The sequence below is a fragment of the Pteronotus mesoamericanus genome, unplaced genomic scaffold (genome assembly GCF_021234165.1).
Source record: "Pteronotus mesoamericanus isolate MK-2021 breed Mesoamerican mustached bat unplaced genomic scaffold, CSHL_Meso_final contig_246, whole genome shotgun sequence".
NCBI classification, from domain to species: domain Eukaryota; kingdom Metazoa; phylum Chordata; class Mammalia; order Chiroptera; family Mormoopidae; genus Pteronotus; species Pteronotus mesoamericanus.
In genome coordinates, this window is record NW_026555104.1 from 8,133,034 (window position 1) to 8,154,777 (window position 21,744).

The 21,744-nt window shown below is 38.2% G+C and overlaps 1 protein-coding gene across 1 annotated transcript in view; it reads left to right on the forward strand.

The window, feature by feature from the left end:
* MYO1D (myosin ID) overlaps positions 1 to 21,744 on the forward strand; it is a 303,106-nt gene that overhangs the window by 103,214 nt on the left and 178,148 nt on the right. Inside the window, exons 13-15 of the mRNA XM_054573135.1 lie at positions 1,352 to 1,426; positions 7,539 to 7,671; positions 17,891 to 18,057. Of these exons, the coding sequence (XP_054429110.1) occupies positions 1,352 to 1,426; positions 7,539 to 7,671; positions 17,891 to 18,057 (375 nt within the window). The remainder of the gene's footprint in view (positions 1 to 1,351; positions 1,427 to 7,538; positions 7,672 to 17,890; positions 18,058 to 21,744) is intronic.

A 21,744-nucleotide genomic window follows, 5' to 3' on the forward strand; every position in this document is an offset into this window, starting at 1 on the left:
AAATAATTGCCATGTGAGTTGTTGTCTGAATTCAAAATAAGGAAATGTTATAATTCTTCTAGCTGTGTGATAACCCAGGAAGGCTGATGCTGCCTTGGGTCCTTGGATACTAGGAATTATTTTTATAGGAGCAAGTGGGAAAAGTGCTAAAAATATTCAGGAAATAGCAACGAGGACCATTTGACCCGAGGGTATCCTTTTGTGTAGCATAGACAGGTGGAAATGTCTGGAGAAATGGGTTGAGATCAAATCATAATGAGTCTTGAAGGCCAAAAATAAGGACTTTTGAAGTTTGAATTTTATGGGTTAGACAACAGATTGAGTCAGGTGACTTAAAGGGTTCAGTCAAAAATGACTTTAAGGTATTAAGACCTAGGGTGGGGGAGGCAAGGACATAATTTTGGGCTGGTGACCTTAAAGTGCCTGTGGGCAGCACAGCCCAAGGGAGCTTTCTTATAGAATTAAGTATGTAAGGATGAAACGTTGGCAAGGGGTCAGGGTTGGAGACCTGAGAATTGTGTACATTGATGTGATTGCCAAGGAAGATGTAAAGACAGGTTAAAAAAACATCTGTAAGGAGCAACCACATCTAGAGTTACTGTTTACTCGACCTCCTCGCCTGTCCTCATCACCCGGAATCCTCCATTCTTCTTATACCCCAACCCTGAGTTTACTCCACCTAGAGGCCATGGCAGTCACTGCAGTGGAGTGGCTCCCACTCATTCCCTCCCTTCTCACCAACTCCTGGATTTCAAGACCTTACTCATCTTCCTCCAAACCATGAGCACTGGCCTCCTTTATTTTCCCTCAAAAAAACCATGCATGTGCCTGCTTCTGCCCCTTCCTTTAATCCGTTTCCCTGTGTGATCTACCTTCCTCTTTCTCCTCCGCTAATCCAGCTCTTACCAATCTCTTGCAGTCCTCCTTGGATTGTTTTATCGCACCCTGAACACACTGAGCGAACCTTAGGCAAGTCACTTGACCTCCTTACGGATGAGACTGTTAGCTCCTGTATGTCGCTGTTTTGCTTTTGTCTTAGGAATGTTGGATGATAAATACATCTGTCTGTATTTTAAGTCATCTTCTTGAGGTAAACAGTAAACCAGTAGAAAATGATTTTGATTGTAATAATGGTATGATGCTTGCTCTCCATTTAAGGAATAGAAACAATAGCCCCTGTGTTTAGTAGGTAAGCTTGATATCCCTTAACACAGAATGTGGAGGACAGAATCAGCCTTACAGATTGACTACATAATTAATAGCAGAAGGGCATGTAGGTTTCTAGAAAAGCTTAAATGTGGCTCTTGCTTGGTGAGTAATGCACATTTTTCTATGTTTTTTCCTCTATTAGCTATTCTGTCGTCGGTTTTATTGACAAAAATAAAGATACTTTATTTCAAGATTTCAAGCGCCTCATGTATAACAGGTAGGATTAAATTTTATTATCTTTATATTAAACGCCAACCCCCAACACAGTATATATGCACATGATTATTTTTATGTGCCGATTTTAAAATTTTCTGGTAAATTTTCTAGTTCTGCTTGATCACACCTAATAAGATTTACTTTATGATTATAAAAATCTATAAACATAGGACAGGGACCTGCTATTAATACAATTTTCCTTGATTTCCCTTGGGTCGCCTCAGTTTCTCTGTTCACTGCCACCATCCTTCTGGCACTCCCTACCAGGGCACTCAGCAGTCCCCGGCTAGGCCCGTAGCAAAGAGAGGGGGCCAGATAACCTCTGGCCCAGCTGAAGCCTTGACACACTCAGGCTCCCACTGTAGTGTCTTTGCTTCCGACTAAGAGAGTCCTTGGACGTCAGAGTGGCATCTCGCATCAGTGATGATAGATCCTGCGTGGACGGAATCTTCTCACAATCCAAGAAAACATGAAAAAGCTGTGGCGAAGTGAAACCAAGCAAAGCATAGCAAGTCAAACCTAGCATGATACTTTGGAGAGAAGGCCCATGAAGAAAAACAGATTCTTAGCCAGCTTCTTCTTTTGGATTAGAGAACTATAGTTACTCATTTATCAAGTCTCCTCAGTCATTGGGTCAGTAGATCATCAAAAATCATTGAGCACCTCTGAGCCACACATTCTTCTGCGCTCTGGGATACAGCTGTGAAAAAAATTCAGACGAAGTCCCTGCCTCTTGGATCTTATATTCTAGTGGAGGTTACAGTCCGTAAACAAGAAAACAACTAACTGCCAGGTAGTGACAAGTACTGTGAGGAAAAATAAAGTAGATAAAAGATTGAAGGGCACAGGGAGGGAAGGGCTAGGATGATCAGAAAACGCATCTTAAAAGAGGGGACATTTAATGTCATGAGCCATGTGCAGTGAGGGGAAGAGCACTTCACGTAGAGATAACTGCTAATACCAACATGCTAAGCTAAGAATGAGTTTGGGAGTATTGAAAGCAGCAAGAAGGTAATTGTGGCTTAAAAAAAAAAAAAAAAGAGGGGCGGGGAGGGTGATAAGGACTGAGTTTAGAGAGGCCAACAGGGCCTGGGTTATAAAGAGTCTGTGAGCCAAGGTAAGAGGAAGTGTGAAGGGAAGCCATTAGAATTAATGATACAATGTGATTTATGTGTTGAAGAAATCACTGGGGCTGCCTTGTAAAGCACATACTAGTAACGGCAAAAGTAGATTGGGGAGACCCATTAGGAGGCTAGTTGCGTCAACCAGGATGAGACTTGGGTAATAGAGACAGGGATGATGAAAAGTGGTCAGAGTCGGGGTATTTGGTAAGTAGGGCCAACATGATTTGCTGATGGGTAGGATGTGTGATGTGAGAGAAACACAGAAATCAAAGACAATGTTTGAGCAATAGGGAAGGGATGCTTGATGTGGGGAAGACAAGAGGAGGGGCTTATTTGGGGAGTAGGGAAATCAAGAGCTTTGTTTTAGATATTTTATGCCAGAAGTGCATATTGGACATCCAGTTGAAAATGCCAAACAGATAATTGCATGTGTGAATCTGGAACTTGGGGTAAGGGTGGGCACTAGAGATATAAATTCAGATAGTATTTAAAGCCATAATACTGGACGAGGTTTAGAGTGAACATAGATTTAAAAATAAGAGAGAAGTGGTCAAAAGAAGAATCCCTGACACACTAACATTTAGAGTCAAGAAGGAAAGAAAAGAGGAAGTAGCAAAGGAAGCTGGGAGTGTGCCAGTAAGGGAGGAAGAAAACCTGGAATCTGGTGTCACAGAGGCCAAACCAAGAAAAAGGTGCTTTAAGAAGAAAAACTTAAAAACTGTGTCAAAAAATCTGTCAAAAGCAGAGTGATGGGAGGACCAAGATCAACCATTGGATTTGCTAACATGAAGGTCAGTGGGACTCTTGACAACACTGGTCTCAGTAGAGTTGAGAAGACTAATGTGTGATTGAAATGGGGTCATGGGAACACAGAAAATTAGAATGTGGAGACATTGTGTTTAAACAATTCTTTCAAGAAGTTTTACCATAAAATGGTTCATCTGTATGAATGCCACCAAGAATGACAGTGGGGCTGTCATCACTAGAAAGTAGTTACAGAGAGTCCTGGCCAGGTGGCACAGGTGGTTAGAGCATTGTCCCATACACCGAAAGGTTGCAGGTTCGATTCCTGGTCAGGCCGCATAACTAGGATGCGGGTTCGATCCTTGGTCGGGGTACATATGATAGGCCACTGATCAGTGTTTCTCTCTCCCTGTCTCCGCCCCCCCGCCCCGCTCCCATTTCTCTCTCTCTAAAATCAATAAACATATCCTCAGGTGAAGATTAAAAGAAAGAAAGAAAGTTACAGAGTCAGTGAATGTGAGTGGGGATCCATGTAAGAACTGGTGGTGGGGAAAAGGAACTTCCAGAAGGGAGTTTCAGAGGGACAAATGAGAGTCTGGCATTGCTCTGTATAGAAAATATCAAAAACTCAAATTGGAAAAATGGCCTTAGTTGGCCAGTGGCAATGTCCGGGTTTGGTGCTAGGGGAAGGAGACAGCCAGGCTGTGGACCAAGAGACTGCCCCAGGTGGCGTTGGTTACCTTCGTGAGTTTGTCATGGCCCACAGGGTCAGGTCACTGAGAACAGCCTCACCCTCCAATGGTGGATTCGTGGGACCCCAAGTTCACAGGACAAATGGAGAAGCAAAGCAGCCTGTGGATTTATTTCCAAAGAGTAACAGTCACATGGAGTGGAATACTTGTGTTGGTATGACAAGCTATTTCTTCCTATTGGAAACCCTACTAGGGAAGTCAAATAGCAGTGAGAATTCTAGTTTATTAATTGACAGTGAAAAATACTACCCATAAAATCCAGAATGCTTAATTGCTTGGTAAGCACGGCCTTAGAACAAAGGAACCTAGATAAATCCAACAATTAAAGGCATCAAGCTATGACTTCATTTCACAGTAGGAATGATCTTGCCAAAGACGTGAAAAGATTTAAAATCTGTTGACTGTAACGTACTGTATATATCACCATAATAGGAAAGGCCTTTCCACTGGGGTAGGAAGTCTTGCAATTGAGCTAAAACCATCCTCCTAGACGGTGTTTGGATGGGCTGCCTTTGCCTCTAGGCCTTTCAGTGTTTCCATGGCCAAATAGCCTCCCAAATTTCTTAAAGGTTTTATTTATTTATTCATTCAATGTTTAGAGAGGGGGGAAGGGCGGGAGAAAGAGGGGGAGAGAAACATCTATCGGTTGCCTCTTACATGCCCCAACTGGGGACCTGGCCCGCAACCCAAGCATGTGCCCTGACTGGGAACCAGACCAGTGACCTTTTGGTTCGCAGTCCCACTCTCAATCCACTGAGCCACATGAGCCAAGGCACCTCCCAAATTTTAATCCTTTCTCTCTTTGGATGTATTTAAAGAGTAATCTTTGGATCTCTAGTTCTGAAGACCTTCAGAGTATACATGCATGTTAATGTGAGTGTGTGTGTGTGTCAATGAAAGGAGGAAGAAAGCAAGCAAGTGGCAGGCCAGGTGCACAGAATTTATTCATCAGCACTGTCTTGCTAGCCAGCTAAGTTCTGCCTTATCTATTAGACACACTGGGTTTCTGGATAACTAAGTTTCCCTTTTTAGGAGAGGGTTCCTTTATTTTATCTATTTTTTGAGCTATCAATAGCAATGCTTTTCTTTTTTTAATTTTATTTTTCAATTACAGTTTACATTCAGTATTATTTTGTATTGTATGTTAGCATAGTGGATCGACAATCATATACTCTACACAGTGACCCCCTGAAATTTGCAGTACCCCCTGGGCACCACACATAGTTATTACAGTATTACTGACTATAGTCCCTGTGCTGTACTTTACAGCCCCGGGACAATTTTTAACTACCAATTCGTACTTGTTAATCCCTTCATCTTTTTCACCCAGCCCTCCAATGCTCCTCCCTTCTGGCAACCATCAGTCTGTTCTCTGTGTCTGTGAGTCTGTTTCTATTTTGTTTGTTCATTTGTTTTGTTCTTTAGATTCTACATATAAGTGAAATCATATGATATTTGTTTTTCTCTGACTTATTTCATTTAGCATAATACCCTCTGGGTCCATCCATGCAAGTGGTAAGATTTCATTCATTTTTATGGCTGAGTAATATTCCATTATATAAATGTACCATATCTTTTTTATCAGCTTATTTATTGATGGGCACTTGAGTTGTTTCCCTATCTTGGCTATTATAAATAATACTTCAGTGGACATAGGGGCGCATGAATTTATTTGAATTAGTGTTTGGAGTTTTTTCAGATTCATACCCAAAAGTGGAATCACTAGGTCATAAAGCAGTTCCAATCAACTTTTTGAGGAAACTCCATACTGTTTTCCATAGTGGCTGCACCTCTCTGCATTCCCGCCAACAGTGCCTGAGGGTTTCCAAAAATAGGTTCCTTTAAATGTTTGAAAACTATTTTGTTAATATTACATTCATGACTTACTGGCATAAAAGTTATTTGTCTTTAAAATGATCGTATGTGCCTCTTTTGATTCATTATGTATCAATTCTACTATTTAATAGTATAGTAATAATAAAATAATAATAAACATCTTATTTCCTTCATTTTCAACACCCTACCCCTTCCATTTACAAGGTATTACAGGAATAGTCTCTAAAAATGGGCAAGTGAGTAAGGTGGTATTTGGGGTAGAAATTATAGAGACCAAAAGCCAATGATTTTTGCATCAGTGTAATTTTCAAAGTGCATGTGCTCTGCTTTCAGGAAATTGTATTCAGTAGGTGTCAGGAAGGTATCCCAGCACTATGTGCACTAAATGTTGAGAACTACTACCTTAAATTCTCTCTCTACTAAAGATTCGAATGGAAAAGGAAAAACAGTATATAGTTATATGATTCTTTTTATTGATATGTATATCATTAGAAAATTACGGAATAAAACTGGGAAGTAAAACAACTGGGTCCGTAAGCCACAGGACTAAAATGACCGCCTTATTTTAGAGCCACGTCCAATGGCGGCTGGCTGTGCTTGCTGGCCGTGGTGAGGGTTACGAGCATGGCTCTGTCTTCGTTCTGAGACCCAGTAAATCTTGACCTCACCATTTATCTCCTTTGCTCTTTTGTCATCGATTCTGGCACTTTGCAGCAATTATTTTGAGCTTCTATATAAGGAAATTTACTAGGTATTTGGGAAACCAATTCAATTTTCTCAGTTTTATACCAGAGGAAAAAAAGTGGACAAAACGATGGCAGTCGTACATACAATTAGCAGAAAATGTCCATGGTAATTCTTTTCTCAGTCCCCAATTTAAAAAAAAAAAAAAAATCTACAAGAGAGACTTCTTGCAAGCCAGCAACATTTCAAGTTGCAATTTCTTTAAAATCAAAAGCTACCAAAATGAAACAGGAAGAAAATCAGAGTTGAGACCTCCACATGTGTTTTTAAAAACATCCCTACAGAGCCAAATAACAAATATGTAATTGTGAGCATGAAAACTGGCCTGAAGCGCACTTCAGGAATTGGACTGCAGCAGCCTCCGTGTCACATCCGTCCATGTTATAGCTGCCCACACGACCTATAAATGTGCTCATAAATTCAACTGCAGTCAAGGGATTACTAGACGACAATGTGGAATGATTATCTCTAACTGTATTTTTAGAAAGACCTGGCTTTTTGTATTGTTACCTATTCTGTATGAGTATTTGTTTCAATCAGAAGATACTTTCATGTACATGTTTTCTACCATAACATTGAGAATCGTTTTCCTACTAGCAGCTTGCCCTCATTCTTATAACTATCACCAAGACCATTTTGTTTTATGTATATGTTGTAAGATCTGTGTTAACTATTCGAGGGTCCCAGGTCATACTGATACAGACGTCACTTTAAAGAAGTTTGTAGAGTTTTTTAAATATAGTATAGTTTGGACACATCTTTCAGTATAATTTTCTGGATGGAATTGTTTTCTCAATCAGGCCTTAGGAGTGTGGTCTGCAGTGCAGTAGTGCCTCCCAGGATACACAGTTTAGCAAGATTGCTTAGCAGTTCTTTTTCAGTCTTTTTGAAATGCTCTTTCTGTGCTTCTCAGTTCAAATCCTGTGCTGAAGAATATGTGGCCCGAAGGCAAACTGAGCATTACAGAGGTGACCAAGCGACCCCTCACCGCCGCCACCTTATTTAAGAATTCTATGATTGCTTTAGTAGACAACCTTGCATCAAAGGTAATTATTTCTTTTCTAAATATTCATGTTAATTCATAGATCCCCTCATAATATGTTATAGAGAATGTATATATGATTTGCTTTTTAGGTAATTATAGTAAATCAAATTAAAGAATATGTATTTAAAGTAAATGTTATGATAGAATTTTTATTCCTTTTTTGTTGTTGTTAACATGGTTGCCTGAAAAAGTTTGGTACTTAAGTATTATCCTTAGGCTGTTGTATTTTTTATTTTTGTTTTTTGTTTTTTCCCTTCCTTAAGCTGTTTTAAATAGTTGAGATCAAAAGATGTGGTATTGACAATTACTTCTGCTTTTTATTTTTCCTTTGAGATCTAGTATTGTTTGATAACTTTAGTCTATCTTTTTTTCTTTTCTTAAAGCACAGATTTTTACTCCTAACTGCTGCTGCTGACAAGTTTGATAAATTAGACAGCATTCTGAGACTCATTATTTTTAGTTCCTTCATTTTTATCTTTCTTTTCTAGTGCTTTTCCTGTGTATTTTCTTCTCTGTCATCTTTTTATTAAAAAAACCAACTTCCTCTCTAAGAGTTTAAATCTATACCATTTCTGGTTACTTCAGTATGGATAAATTAGGCAGATGCCACAAGAACATGCCTGTTCAGTAGCTTTGTTTTTTTTTTTTTCATCAAGATGCTTTGGCCTCAAGTAACAACAAATAAGCACGATGTGTTGGTTTGTACAATCAATCCTCCGGAGAGGGAGGGAAAAGGACACAGGTACCAAAGACTGGATTCATTAGAACCCTTCCTCTTGTCTCTCAGCTTCTGTCTGCACATCAGCTTCCCCTGCCTCATCCAGCTGGGAGGAGAGTGAGCCTCATGGGAGGCATGTGGCGCAAGAAATAGAGTGGGACACAAAATGTTATAACATAGATATGTGTAAAGTGTTATTTGTAAATATAGTGTTTATAAAATGTTATTTATAAATATATTGTTTATAAAATAGATTTATTAACTAGAAAAGAATCACTTTTCTAAAATGTACTTTAAAAAAGTATACTTTATTTATTTTTAGAGAGAGGGGAAGAGAGGGAGAAAGAGAGGGAGAGAAATATCAGTGTGTGGTTATCTCTCATGCACTCTGTATTAGGAACCTGTCCTGCAACCCAGGCATGTGTACTGAGGCGGGGGGAGGGGAATCGAACCTGTGACCCTTTAGTTCGCAGGCCGGTGCTCACTCCACTGAGCCACACCAGCCAGGGCTAAAATGTGCATTTTTAAAAAATACTAGAACCATCTATAGTTTCTGTATCAGGAACTGGATTCGCTGCTAATAAAAGAGATCTCCAAGTTAGTAGCTTAAACTTGAGAGACACTTATTTCTCTGTCCTGTAAATGAAGCACAGAAGAAAGTATTGCAGGATTGGTGTAGCAGCTCTAAGGGGATCAGGGACCCAAGTTCCGTCTTTCTGCTTTACTGTCCTCGTGCTTGTCACGCATCCTCCCAGTCCAAGGTGGCACCTGGAGCTTCTTGCCTTCTAAAGAGATTTCCTGGAAGCCTCCCACACCACTTCACCTCCATCTCATGTGCTGTACCTAGTTGCCCGGAAAGCTGGGAAATGTATTTTTATTCTAGTCCGCTGTACACACAGCTAGAAACAAGTATTCTGTTTCAAAGTAGGAAAAAGATACTGGATATGAGGTAAGCAGCTAGCCTAACACTCTTTGCTACAGTTTCCCAATCTGTAAGTTTATGGAGATGAGGGAAAGAAATCGAGAGCAGGGAGAAGCAAAAGAATATAGAAAATAGATGGCAGGAAGATGGGTGGGGCAGAAACAAAGGAAAAATGTTGATTACATTTAGAAAATGCAAAATAAGGTGAGAGAAATAAATCTAAATAATTGTTACTCATTGTAGCTATAAATAGACTAAACAAACTAGATAGGTGGAAAATCTACCTATAGGAGACACCTAATTAATATTAGGCAGAAAGATTTAAATAAAGACATAGATAAAGATGTATAAGACCCTGACTCCCCCCCCCAAAAAAAAAACTGGCTAAAAGCAGTATTAATGTGAGAGAACATAGAATTTAAGAAAAAAAAGTGTTAACACAGATAAAGAGTCTAATAATAAAGTGAAAATACCCAGGACAGTAAAGCTGTTTTGAACTAGGTACCTAATAACATAACCATGATTAACACATGATTATATGTGAACTCTATAAAGAAAAAGAAGTTGAAAAATTTTAAAGGAAAACTTGACAAGTACACAATCCTAGCAGGAGATTTTAAACTAAAGCTACCAGAAACCAATGGATCAAGCAGACAAAAACCTTCCTAAGAATACAGAAGCTTTGAAAAACAGATGTCAGCTTTTATCTGATAGATCAAAAGAACACTGTACCCAGGGCATAGGGAATATATATTACTTTCATGTATACATGGAACATTTACAAGATTGACCACATGCTAGATCACAAAGGAAGTTTTAACCATTTTAAGAAATGTATATACAGATATACTCCCCAACCTCATAACAAGTAAAATAAAAATCAACATTAAAAATTTTTTAATGTGTTAAGGAACTTTAAAAATGCTCTCTTAAATAACTTAGGTTGAAGAGAAAATCACAGTGGAAATTACAAAATATTTGGAACTGCATGACAAAGAATTTGTCAAAATTTATAGGAAACTACTAAAGTAGTCCACTTGTTATGCCTGTATAAAAAACCAGGAAGGCTGCAGGTAAATGAGTTCTCAAGAAGCCAGAAAAGGAACTCCAAGGAAAATCTAAAGTAAGAAAATAATTTTAATAGCAAAAATTTAAAGTAATAGAAAGATCAAAAATTTTATCAAATAGACAAACCTTGAATAAAGCTGATTTTAAAAAGAGAAAACAGTATTATGAATAAAAAGCATACAACTTCATATATTACCGAGATTTTATAAAGCATCAGAATATTATGAACAATTGTATGCCACTACCTGACTCATTTTATGAGATTGATATTGCCTTAGTACAGGTTAATATGAGAAAATAAAATTAGAGATCAGTTTTACCTACGTACATAGACATAAAGACCTTAAAACTACATGTGAATATTGCATTTTCTGGCAACATGGTGAACAAAGTGGCCACTAAAACCAACTGAAAACAACAAATATATTAGGTCAGTTATAAAAACCAACTTCTTGAGTGCAGCCATGAACTACCAAGAAAACAAGGAATATGCAGGCCCGGGGCTGTGAAGGCAGGAGTTAACTAAGTGAAAGGAAAAATAATCAGAGCACTGTAGCTGCCTTTCACTCTGTGGGGATTTGTTGAAGTAGATAACGTTGAGTATAGTAATTCTTTGAATATAGTAATTCAAAGCGAGGTCCTGGAAGTAAAGCCCAGGGCCTGGCCAAACCAGGGTGTCTATTAAGAGATTACACACACATGCTCACACACATGCCAACAGTGGTGGGTCTCTAGGGGGCTGCCTTCTCAAAGAGTTACATCTACAGTGAATCAGAAGTAATCTCTCATTCTCTTAAAGGAAAACGGCCTCTCTTGGCCCGTGGCAGTGAACTAAGAGAGGGGTGCATGAACATCCCTAGAAATTTTATAGTTATAAGCTACCTGGGGAACCTGGAAAAGTTCAAGCCAACAATCTAGTTTAAAGTGGTCCGGGTCTGGTGTTGCCCCCAGGCATCTGATAGAAACTGAGGTCATACCAAACCTTAAAGAATTTCCAAAGATAAAGTTCTAAGGAAAATAAGATGTTCCCAGTAAAGAATCACTACATACATGAAACAAGATAACATATGTGAGAATCGGACTAAACAACAGATTTAGACTCATGAAAACTGCTTATACCGGATTATCAGAAACAGAATGTAAGAATGCTTAATATGTTTCAAGAAATGAAAGGTCTAAAAGTGTAAGAAAGAGCAAGTAACTAGGCAGTTGATAGAGATAAAAGCTAAATGAAATTAAACGCTCAATGGATAGGTTTAATATCATACTGTGTTGGCCAAAAAATCTGTTACTTTTTTCCAAAATAAAAGACAAATTTTTCATTGTCACCAATAACTGTATTGATTTGATATTTTGAGTATGTCATCTATCTCCCACTGTTGGCTTCTAGTGGGTAGAGGCCAGGGGTGCTGCTAAACATCTTCCAATGCATAACACAGCCCCACAGCAAAGGATTTTTTGGTCACAATGTCAATAGTACCAAGAAACTTCACAGATAATTTTTGACACGTTCAATGAGTCACAGTACCTTCTCCATACACTGCACAAATCTTTTTGTATTTCAGTTGTGTTTTTGCCTTTCTTGAAATAATAAAGCATAATGTACAGAAAATGTTGTGTATTTTCTTCCCTCTTCAATATTAAAATGGCTGCACAAAAATTCATCAGTTTTGATAGTTTTTTTAAAAATGCATGCGGGTATGGCAGCTGTCACCATACAGTCTAAAAAATTGTTTCTAATGAAGTTAAAGACAACTAAGTGATACTAGAGCCATCATACAGAAAAAACTAAATGGACTTTTTGGCTGACGCAGTAGTAGACAAAGCTGAAGAGAGAGGTGAAAGTAAAGAAAGAATTGAAGAAAATAGCCAGAGAGACCAACAAATTAAACACAGAGAGACATGGAAGGTACAATGAAAAGATCTAATGTGCTTCTAATCAGGGTTATACAAGGAGAGGAGAAAATGGACAGAGCAGTATTTGAAGAAATATTGCTGAGAATTTCAACAATGATGAAAGACACCACCCTGCAGAGTCAGGAAGTACACTGTATCCCAAGCCAGAAGAATTAAAGGAATCTGCCCCTAGGCACCTCGTGAAACCCCAAAACATCAAAGACAAAGAAAATACCTTAAAAGCAGATTAGCCTCAAAGCAATAATAGACTGAGAGAAAATAACTGTGAACCAAAATTCTATACTGAGAGAATATATTTTTTAAGAACAAAAATACAATAAGGAATCTTTCTGAAAAATAGAAACAGAACCATACTGAAGGAAATTCTAAGGGCTATGCATCAGGCAGAAGCAAGAGTATATTACATGAAAGTCTGAAATACAAAAAAGAAGAGCAAAGAAATAGGAAAATATGTGAGTATGTATAAATAAACTGACTGTAAAGTAATTTTTTGGGGATTAAAAATACACAGAATTAAATAGCATAAAAATACCACATAAATAGGAAGGATGAATGACTATAATTCATGTGTTTAATGTCCTTGGTTGTTCAGGAAGAGGATAAAAATACTGCTTGCATTATAACTCTAATACAAATGCATTTTAAATTCTTTAGTGTAGTCATTAAAACAATAATAATGCAATTATAACTTCCAAACTTGGAGGAGAGGAGCCAGATTGAGAAAAAATAATCAGTCCTAAAAACATAGGTGAGAAGAGATAAAAGACTATAAGAAAACCAGGACAAGTAAAATGATAGAAATAAATCTAAAGATATTAGTAATTACATTGAATGTAAATGGAGGGAGGGAGGGGGCAGGGAAAGGTGGTGGGGGAAGGCAGAGACAAATGTATTTGAAAAAAGAAAAAGAAAAAGAAAAAATTGTCAAATCAAGTTAAAGTAAAAGAATATATATTGCCATTTATTAGTGATACCATAACAGAAAAGTTGAAAGTTTAAGTTTAAAAAGATACATCAGACAAATTCTGACAGCCTGGGATCACTTTAGTCCAAGTTCAAGGCCTGAAGTGGTTCAGCAGTGAAAGGGCCAAGTTGTTTTCCATTCACTTCTAACTCCCAGTGTAGCTGTTCAGGATTCCAGACCGTTGCTCAGTCCCGCATGGCAGCTCAAAGATGTAAGCAGCCCTGTGGGCTGGCTTCACCCCTCCGGGTGTTAGTCTTACCCTCATCCTAGCAATCTTATTAGCTCTCTGCTACATGTAAGGTTTCCCCCCCATCTTTTGTCTATCGCTCTTTTGTAATGACATCAGCAGGTTGGCATGAATTGCCCAGTCCTCCATCACCATAAGTGAAAGCCCCTGATTCCTCACTTTTTCAGTTTATGCACTGTTTCCAAATGCCTGTCTCGTCTCCCTACCTAGACTGTTAAGTCTTTTGAACATAGCAGAAGAGTTCTAGTAATTTTATATACCTCCTGATACCTGATGAAGCACTCTAAACAGATGGTCAGAAAATTGTTAAGTACATTTGAATTTGCCTTTTACTCTATTTGACAGCATTCAAAGCAGGTTAAGTAGATGAAGATCTAAATACAGTGTCTTTGGCTTATACATATACTGATTGGTATGCTTTGACAAATGACATTTTTCACATAAACTACAAGGAGAAACAGGTCAAAAACTGCCAGAAAGTAAGATCACTATTGATTTTTGTGATTTAACCTTTGTAAGACCCAGAATTTGTCAAATGTAGGATTTATTAGGCTAAGTCAGTCTGGATATTTCTAAATAGGAGAGGAGGTGACACTTATAAATTGAGACAGAATGCTGATTAAATATAGAGAAAGTATTTCCGTTAAATTCCTTATCTGAAGATTTTCATATTGCTAAACAGGATGAAAGGTCCTTAAATGACCCTTAGTTGGTGATTTATGTCTAATTCAGTCTCACCACTTCCTGTGCACAATCAGCCAATACTAATAAAATTCCATTCAACTGGTTTCTTTTTAGTAAGGTTATTTATGCTGCTCAAGTGATACCTTATATTAGATTGTTTTGCCCACATGATTGTATAAATTACGGAGTTCAAAATGTTTTCTGTTTCACACTGTAATTTTCTATCTGACCCAAGGGCCATTTAGAAGTATATTTCTTAATTCCCAAACATAAAGGATTTTCTGATTATCTCTTTACTCTTGATTTCTAGCTTAGTCTCATCTCTAGTCTGGAGAAATACACTCTATGACTTCAATCCTTAAAAAAAGTTTAAGTTTTCTTTATGTATATGTTTTGTTTAAATACAAAAATTTGCATTTAATATGCTATTCATGTTCATTAGGTCAAATTTGCTAAGTATAACTGTTTAATTTTTTTGCACTCTTACTGATTTCTTTGTTTCGTCAATGAAGAAATGATGAAATCTGTAATTCTGACTTTGTGTCTTCTTCTACCTTCAATTTTTGCTCTAAATGAGAACTTATTAGGCTTATTTAATTTAGAACTGTTCTTTCTTCCTAGTGTTTGAGTCATTTGTCATTATGAAATGTCTCTTTATTTTTGTATTGCTTTTTTTGCCTTAAAGTCAGCTTTCCATGAATAAAATAGGTTTGCGTGGTATATATTTTCCACACTTTTACTATGGAAAGTACATCTGTGTGTCTGACAGATAATAGATTCAGAGAAGGGACAGTAACTCTTTACACCAATAAGAAAGATACATTTGACCTCATTGATTCATCCAGTGATAATTTGTTATCTTCAGTGTACCAGGATCCATGCCAAACACATTTTTATATTTAAAAGGAGTTATGATCTAATGCAGGGTACAATATGGAATTGGCACAGAAGGATTTTTGCTAAGCTCTTTCCTAGAGTCACTGATACCTACAGGTGGTTTTATAACTTCTCTATTTATATACTCATAAGTTTTGAATGTCAAATATGGTCATAAATTTTAATTTTTTTTCAAAAGTACAAACTAATGTAGTAGTAGTAGTAGTAGTAGTAGTACCAGTAGTACTAGTAGTAGTAGTAGTAGTAGTAACGATAATGGCTGACACTTAACGGAGAACTTACTATGTAACAGGGATGTGTTTAATTTTTTTTATTGTTCTATTACAGTTGTCCCAAATTTTTCCCATTGCTGTCCCCTGCCCTGCCTACCATCCCCCACTCCCACAGTAAATCCCCACCCTGTTTTTCCATGTCCATGGATCATTTAGACCTGTTTGCTGATTAGACCCTTCCCTTTCTTTCCCCCCTTATCCTCCTCTCCCCTCCCTTCTGGTCGCTGTCAATCCGTTCCTTGTTTCCACGCCTCTGGTTCTGTTTTGCTCATTCCTTTGTTTTGCTCATTAGGTTCCTGTTACAGGTAAGATCATATGGTATTTGTCTTTCACCACCTGGCTTTTTTCACTTAGCATAATACTCTCTAGTTCCATCCATGCAGTTGCGAAAGGTAGAAGTTCTTTCTTTCTGCTGCACAGTATTCCATTGTTTAAATATACCACTGTTTTTTGATCCACTCATTTACGGATGGGCACTTAGGCTGTTTCCAGCACTTTGCTATTGTAATAATGCTGCTATGAACATTGGGAGGCATAGGTGCTTTGGAACTGGTGTTTCAGGATTCTTAAGGCATAACCCCAGCAGTGGAATCAGTGGGTCAAAAGGCAGTTCCATTTTTAGTTTTTTGGGAAAATTCCATGCCATTTTCCACAATGGCTATACCAGTCTGCATTGCCACCAACAGTACACAGGGATTCCCTTTTCTCTACCACCTCTCTAGTACTTGTTTGTTGATTTGTTGATGATAGCCATTCTGACCAGTAGGAGGTGGTATCTCATTGTGGTTTTCGTTTGCATCCCTCGGATGGCTAGTGATGATGAGCATCCTTTTATATGCCTATGGGCCCTCTGTATGCCTATGCCCTCCTTATGGGTCCTCTGTATGCCTTTTATATGCCTATGCCCTCCTTAGAGAAGTGTCTATTCAGGTCCTTTGCCCATTTTTTAATTGGATTGTTTGTCTTCCTGTTGTGGAGCCCTGCGAGTTTCTTTATATATTTTGGAGATCAAACCCTTGTCCAAGGTATCATGGGCAAATATGTTTCCCATACAGTTGGTTCTCTTTTCATTTTGATGATGTTTTCTTCAGCTGTGCAGAAGCTTTTTAATTTTATATAGTCCCATTTGTCTAGTCTTTCCTTTATTTCCTTTACCCTAGAGGATATATTGGCAAAAATATGCAGCATGGGATATCTGAAATTTTACTGCCTATGTTTTCCTCTAGGACTTTTATGGTGTCATGGCTTATGTTTAATTCTTTTATCCATTTTGAGTTTGTTCTGATGTATGGTGTAAGTTGGTGGTCTAGTTTCATTTTTTTGCATATACCTGTCCAGATCTCCCAACACCATTTGTTGAAGAGACTATTTTTACTCCATTGTATGCTCATGCCCCCTTTGTCAAATATTAATTGACCATGAGACATGGGTTTATTTCTGGGCTCTCAATTCTGTTACATTGATCTATGTGTCTGCTCTTATATCACAACTAGGCTGTTCTGATTACTGTTCTTCTTTCTCAAGATTGCTAAGGCTATTCAAGGCCATTTTTTGTTCCAGACAAATTTTTGAAATATTTGTTCTAAATCTGTGAAGTATGTCATTGGTATTTTAATAGGGATTGCATTGAATCTATCAGTTGCTTTAAGTATATGGACATTTTAATAATGTTAATTCTTCCAAACCATGAACATGGTATATGCTTCTGTTTATTTTTATATTCCCCAATTTCTTTTTTCACCATTCTATAGTTTTCCAAGTACAGGTTACTTCCTTGGCTAAGTTTATTCCTAAGTACTTTATTTTTCTTGTCGCTATAGTAAATGGGATTTTTTTTCCCCTAGTTTCTCTTTCTGATATTTCATTTTTGTTGTACAAAATATGCCTTCAATTTATGAATATTGACTTTGTATCATGCTGTTTTGCCAAATTCACTTATTAGGCCAAGTAGTTTTTTTGGTGAAGCATATAGGGTTTTCTATATACAATCACGTTGTCTGCAAATAATGACAGTCTTACTTCCTCCTTTCCAATTTGGATGCCTTTCGTTTCCTTTTCTTGTCTGATTGCTGTCACTAGAACTTCCAATATTATGTTGAATAGAAGTGGTGAAAGCAGATGCCCTTGTCTTGTTCCTGATCTTATGGGGAAAGCTGTGCTTAATATTTTACATCTTCACCACAGTTGATCTTACCACAGCTCCCGCCTTTTTCTTTTACCCCTCTTGTTACTTTTAACCATCTTTCCATAGATACACAGAAAGTCAATGTTTACATATCTTATTTATTCCCTAGTTTTATCCCTATTCCTGATGAGCCCTAAAATATAATAAAACAAAATTTTAATCCAATGCATGAACATTTCCAACCTGAATTGAAAGGAAAGGAAGAATAATTACTTTATTCACAGTTGTATGCCTGAGAAGTTAGAAGCACAGAGCTTAATTTGACACAAGTAACACTCAGTGCGTGTTAGTGTCCTTAGTCTGTGGTTTTTCTGAAACTTAACCATTTGCTGATTTATTTATTTAGGAACCATATTATGTACGTTGCATCAAACCCAATGACAAGAAATCCCCCCAGCTATTTGATGATGAACGCTGCCGGCATCAAGTTGAGTACCTCGGACTGCTGGAAAACGTGCGGGTGCGACGGGCAGGGTTTGCCTTCCGCCAGACCTACGAGAAGTTTCTTCACAGGTGAGAAGAGATCCAAAGAAACCTGATAGCGCACTGAGAGTTACAGAGTCTTCCCAGTGTATGACAGCGCAAAGCATCTGAATATTTGGTGAATGAGCAAAAGAGTTGAGGAGGCAGCAGATATGAAAAACATTCCCAGAATCAGGAAGAGGAGTCTTCTTTAGTTCGTGGATTATGGACCATGGGAAAAAGTTTATTCTTTGTGAGGAAATGTGGGCATGATAGTATAGTAGGAAGAACAATGATTTGGAGTGACATCTAGGTTAGAATCCTAGCTATGCCACTCGCTGCATAATCTTGGGCCAGAAATGTAATTTCTTTGATTCTGTTTCTGCATCTTTAAAATGAGTATAGTAACACCTGCTTCATAGGTCTGTTGTTGTGAGGACTAAATAACCTAAATCAAAAGCCCAGGTGCCTTGTACACTGTAGATGTTCAGTTAATGCTGCTTGTTATTACTGACATTATTAATTACAGTTAACCCTTGAACAACACAAGAGTTAGTGGTGCCAGCACCCTGTGCAGTTGAAAGTTCTTGTATAACATTTGACTCCCTCAAACTTGACTACCAATAGCCTACTGTTAAGCAGAAACCTTACCAATAACATGAACAGTTGATTAACACATATTTTGTATGTTATATGTATTATATACTTTATTCTTACAGTAAAGTAAGCTAAAGGAAAGAATGTTAAAAAATTATAAGGAAGAGAAAATGCATTTATAGTATTAATTGAAAAAACCTTGCATGTATGTAGACTCACACAGTCCACACCCGTGTTGTTCAAGGGTCAACTGTATAATAATAACAAAATACTAAATAGTTAATCATGAAGGCCCTGAAATTAGTCTAACTGGTTTGAATCCTGGCTTTGCCATTTTGTAGCTCTGTGATTTTTCACAAATCATGTCACCTTTTCATGCTTCAGTTAACAGCTACTTCCTGATGTTGCTAGAGGATTAAATGAGATAATATATAAAAAGCACTTAGAATATTACCTAGTATATATTAATCACTCAATTAATGTAAGATATGATTGCTAATGCTATTTATTATTAATAGTGATAATGATAGTTGACAACTGGGACTCTTAAAAATAATGTTTTAAAATCCTTCTGTGCATTTATTTTAAAGTATTTATTGAACATTTCCTGTGTTCCACACTATAGATTCCACAAAAATATGATTAAATAAATACATAAGAGAGTGGATAGTCAGAAGAATCTCTAAGGAGATAATAAGGACAGGTCATAACCGGCCACACAAAGATCAGAGAAAAGAGCAGGTGGGGTAGAGAGTACAGCAGGGAAGGGCTCTGTTGCAGTGATAAGTGTGGTGTGTTAGGTACCAAACGTGGTCCATGTGGTCGGAGGATGCTGAGTGACAGGGCAATGGTGTATGATGAGATCAGGGAGATGAACAGGGACCAGATCATGTCGAATTTTGTAGTCCACAGACTAAACAGTTTTGATTTTGGCTAAAGAAGATAGAAAACTGTTGGTAGATTTTAAGCAGGGAGCAGCACAATCTTATGGCTGCTTTAAGAGATCACGGTGGTTGCTCTGTGAATAGAAAGTCAGGAGACATTCAGGGATACTATTGTAGGAGTCCATGAGAGATGGCTTAATCATAGAGCTTTGAACAAGGATCATTGTAGATCCAAGAGTAGTGGACAGATTCGCGATATGCTTGGGAAGAAAGGTGACAAGACTTGTTCATGGATTGACTAGGTGAGAGAGGAATGACAGGTAGATTTTGGCTCAAGCTTCTGGCTAAGCATGGTACCATTTGCTGAGATAAGGGAGATTGGGTAAGAGGAGTTTGAGGCGGAGGGCATGAAACAGGGAGCAAAAATGGAATCAAGATTTGTCTCTTGGATCTGTTAGGTTTGAAATGCCTACTAAACATCTAGGTAGCTAACTAGATATATGAGTACATATCTGGAGTAGGCTGGAGATAGAGATTTTTGTGATTAGTATGCAGATTATATATAAAGTCTTGGAACTTGCTAAAGAGGAGGAGGAGACGCATGCCAACATTTAGGTCTATGGTCTGACCTAAGGGAACCAGCAAAGAGAAGGAACAACCAACGAAGTAGAATACCAGGAAAGGGCTATGCCACAGAAGCCAAGAGAAGAAGCCATTTCAAAAACAAAAGTGCAGTTATCATATTAAGTGTTGCTATGCAAAGATAAAAGCAGAAGCTTAACTATTAGGCTTATAAAGGAGAAAGGGCTGGGCAGAGCTCAGTCTGAGCAGGATGGGAAAGTAAAGTGAGGAGCTGGTTGCCTGTAGACAACTCAAGAATTCATGCTGTGTGTAAGAGCTGAGAAAAATGGAAGCAGCTGCTGGAGTGGGATGTGAGGTCAGGAGCTACTAGAAAATGTTCATGTGCAGGTGGGGATGGTTCAGAACAGAGGGAGAAGTCAGTGACATAGGAGGGAGGGAGATCACTATAACAACATCCTTGAGACATAAGACTATAAGCAAGCTTGCTTTGGGGGAACAAGGAGTTTTGCAAATGCATATCTTTACCAACCTTTAACCTCTTTTTGGCCTTACTTTACTTTCAACTCAAAATGTTTTGTTGTGTTTTAGGCATGGAAGACATGCTATAAGGATTGGATTATGTTTTCTGATACTCATTGTAAAAACAAAAGAGAACAGATTAAAAAGAACCTCTAAATTTTAAATATGATGGTCTCAGTGGTACAAGCTTAAATTTCTCATTCCCACTCCAAATAATATAAAATATTATTCCCATTTCCCAGATAATATAAAATATTTATAATTAAAACCAAGTAAATGCACAGCCTCACTATAGAATCAAAAGGGGACTCTCAGTGAACCTTGAAAATGTGAGTCACTCCTAACTATGATATGAAGCAGATGGGAAGACCCAGCGGCAAGCCAAAGTTGCCGTTTTAGGGGAAGATTGCCTTGTGAGGCTTGAGCGGCCATTCAGGAAGCTACTCCAGCTGCTGTGCTGGAGTTTACACAGCTGCAGCGCCGAGAGGTTTCCAAATGGCCAGGACAAGTCACCACCTCAGCAGCTGCAAGGGAAACATCATAGGCGTAATGGCCAAGACCCAGGAAGCAAAGAGAGCAACCTTACAAGAGGCCAGCAAAGGCCCAGCTATGCATTCAGCCAGATGTATACTTGCTCCAGGCCACATAGCCAAGTGGTGGGGAAGTCGTATCTGAACGCAGCTGGCTTCCGAGCCTACAGTCCTTAAGAGTGCATTGCCTCACAGTTGAATGTAGGACTTTCTAGTCAAAGGAGGAAATAAAACTGGAATAAAGAAAACTTAGTCTGCCCTGGCCAGGGGGCTCAGTTGGAGCATCGTCCCATACACCAAAAAGTTGTGGGTTCTGTCCCTGGTCAGGGCACGTACCTAGGTCGTGCGCTCAATCCCTGGTCAGGTCGTGTACAAGAGGTAACCGATTGATGTTTCTCTCTCACATCAGGGTTTCTCTCTCTCTTCCCCCCTCCATCCATCCCTCTCCCCCCTCCCTCTTTCTCTCCTTTTCTCTCTCTCTCAAATTAATAAACATATGCTCGGGTAAAGATTAAAAAGAAAATAGAAAACTTAGTCTGTCCAAGAGAAGACAGGGTAGGAAGTGACAATGGGGAAGCACACCTGATAAAAAATATAAGGTGGGAAAATGGAAACATGTTAATAAT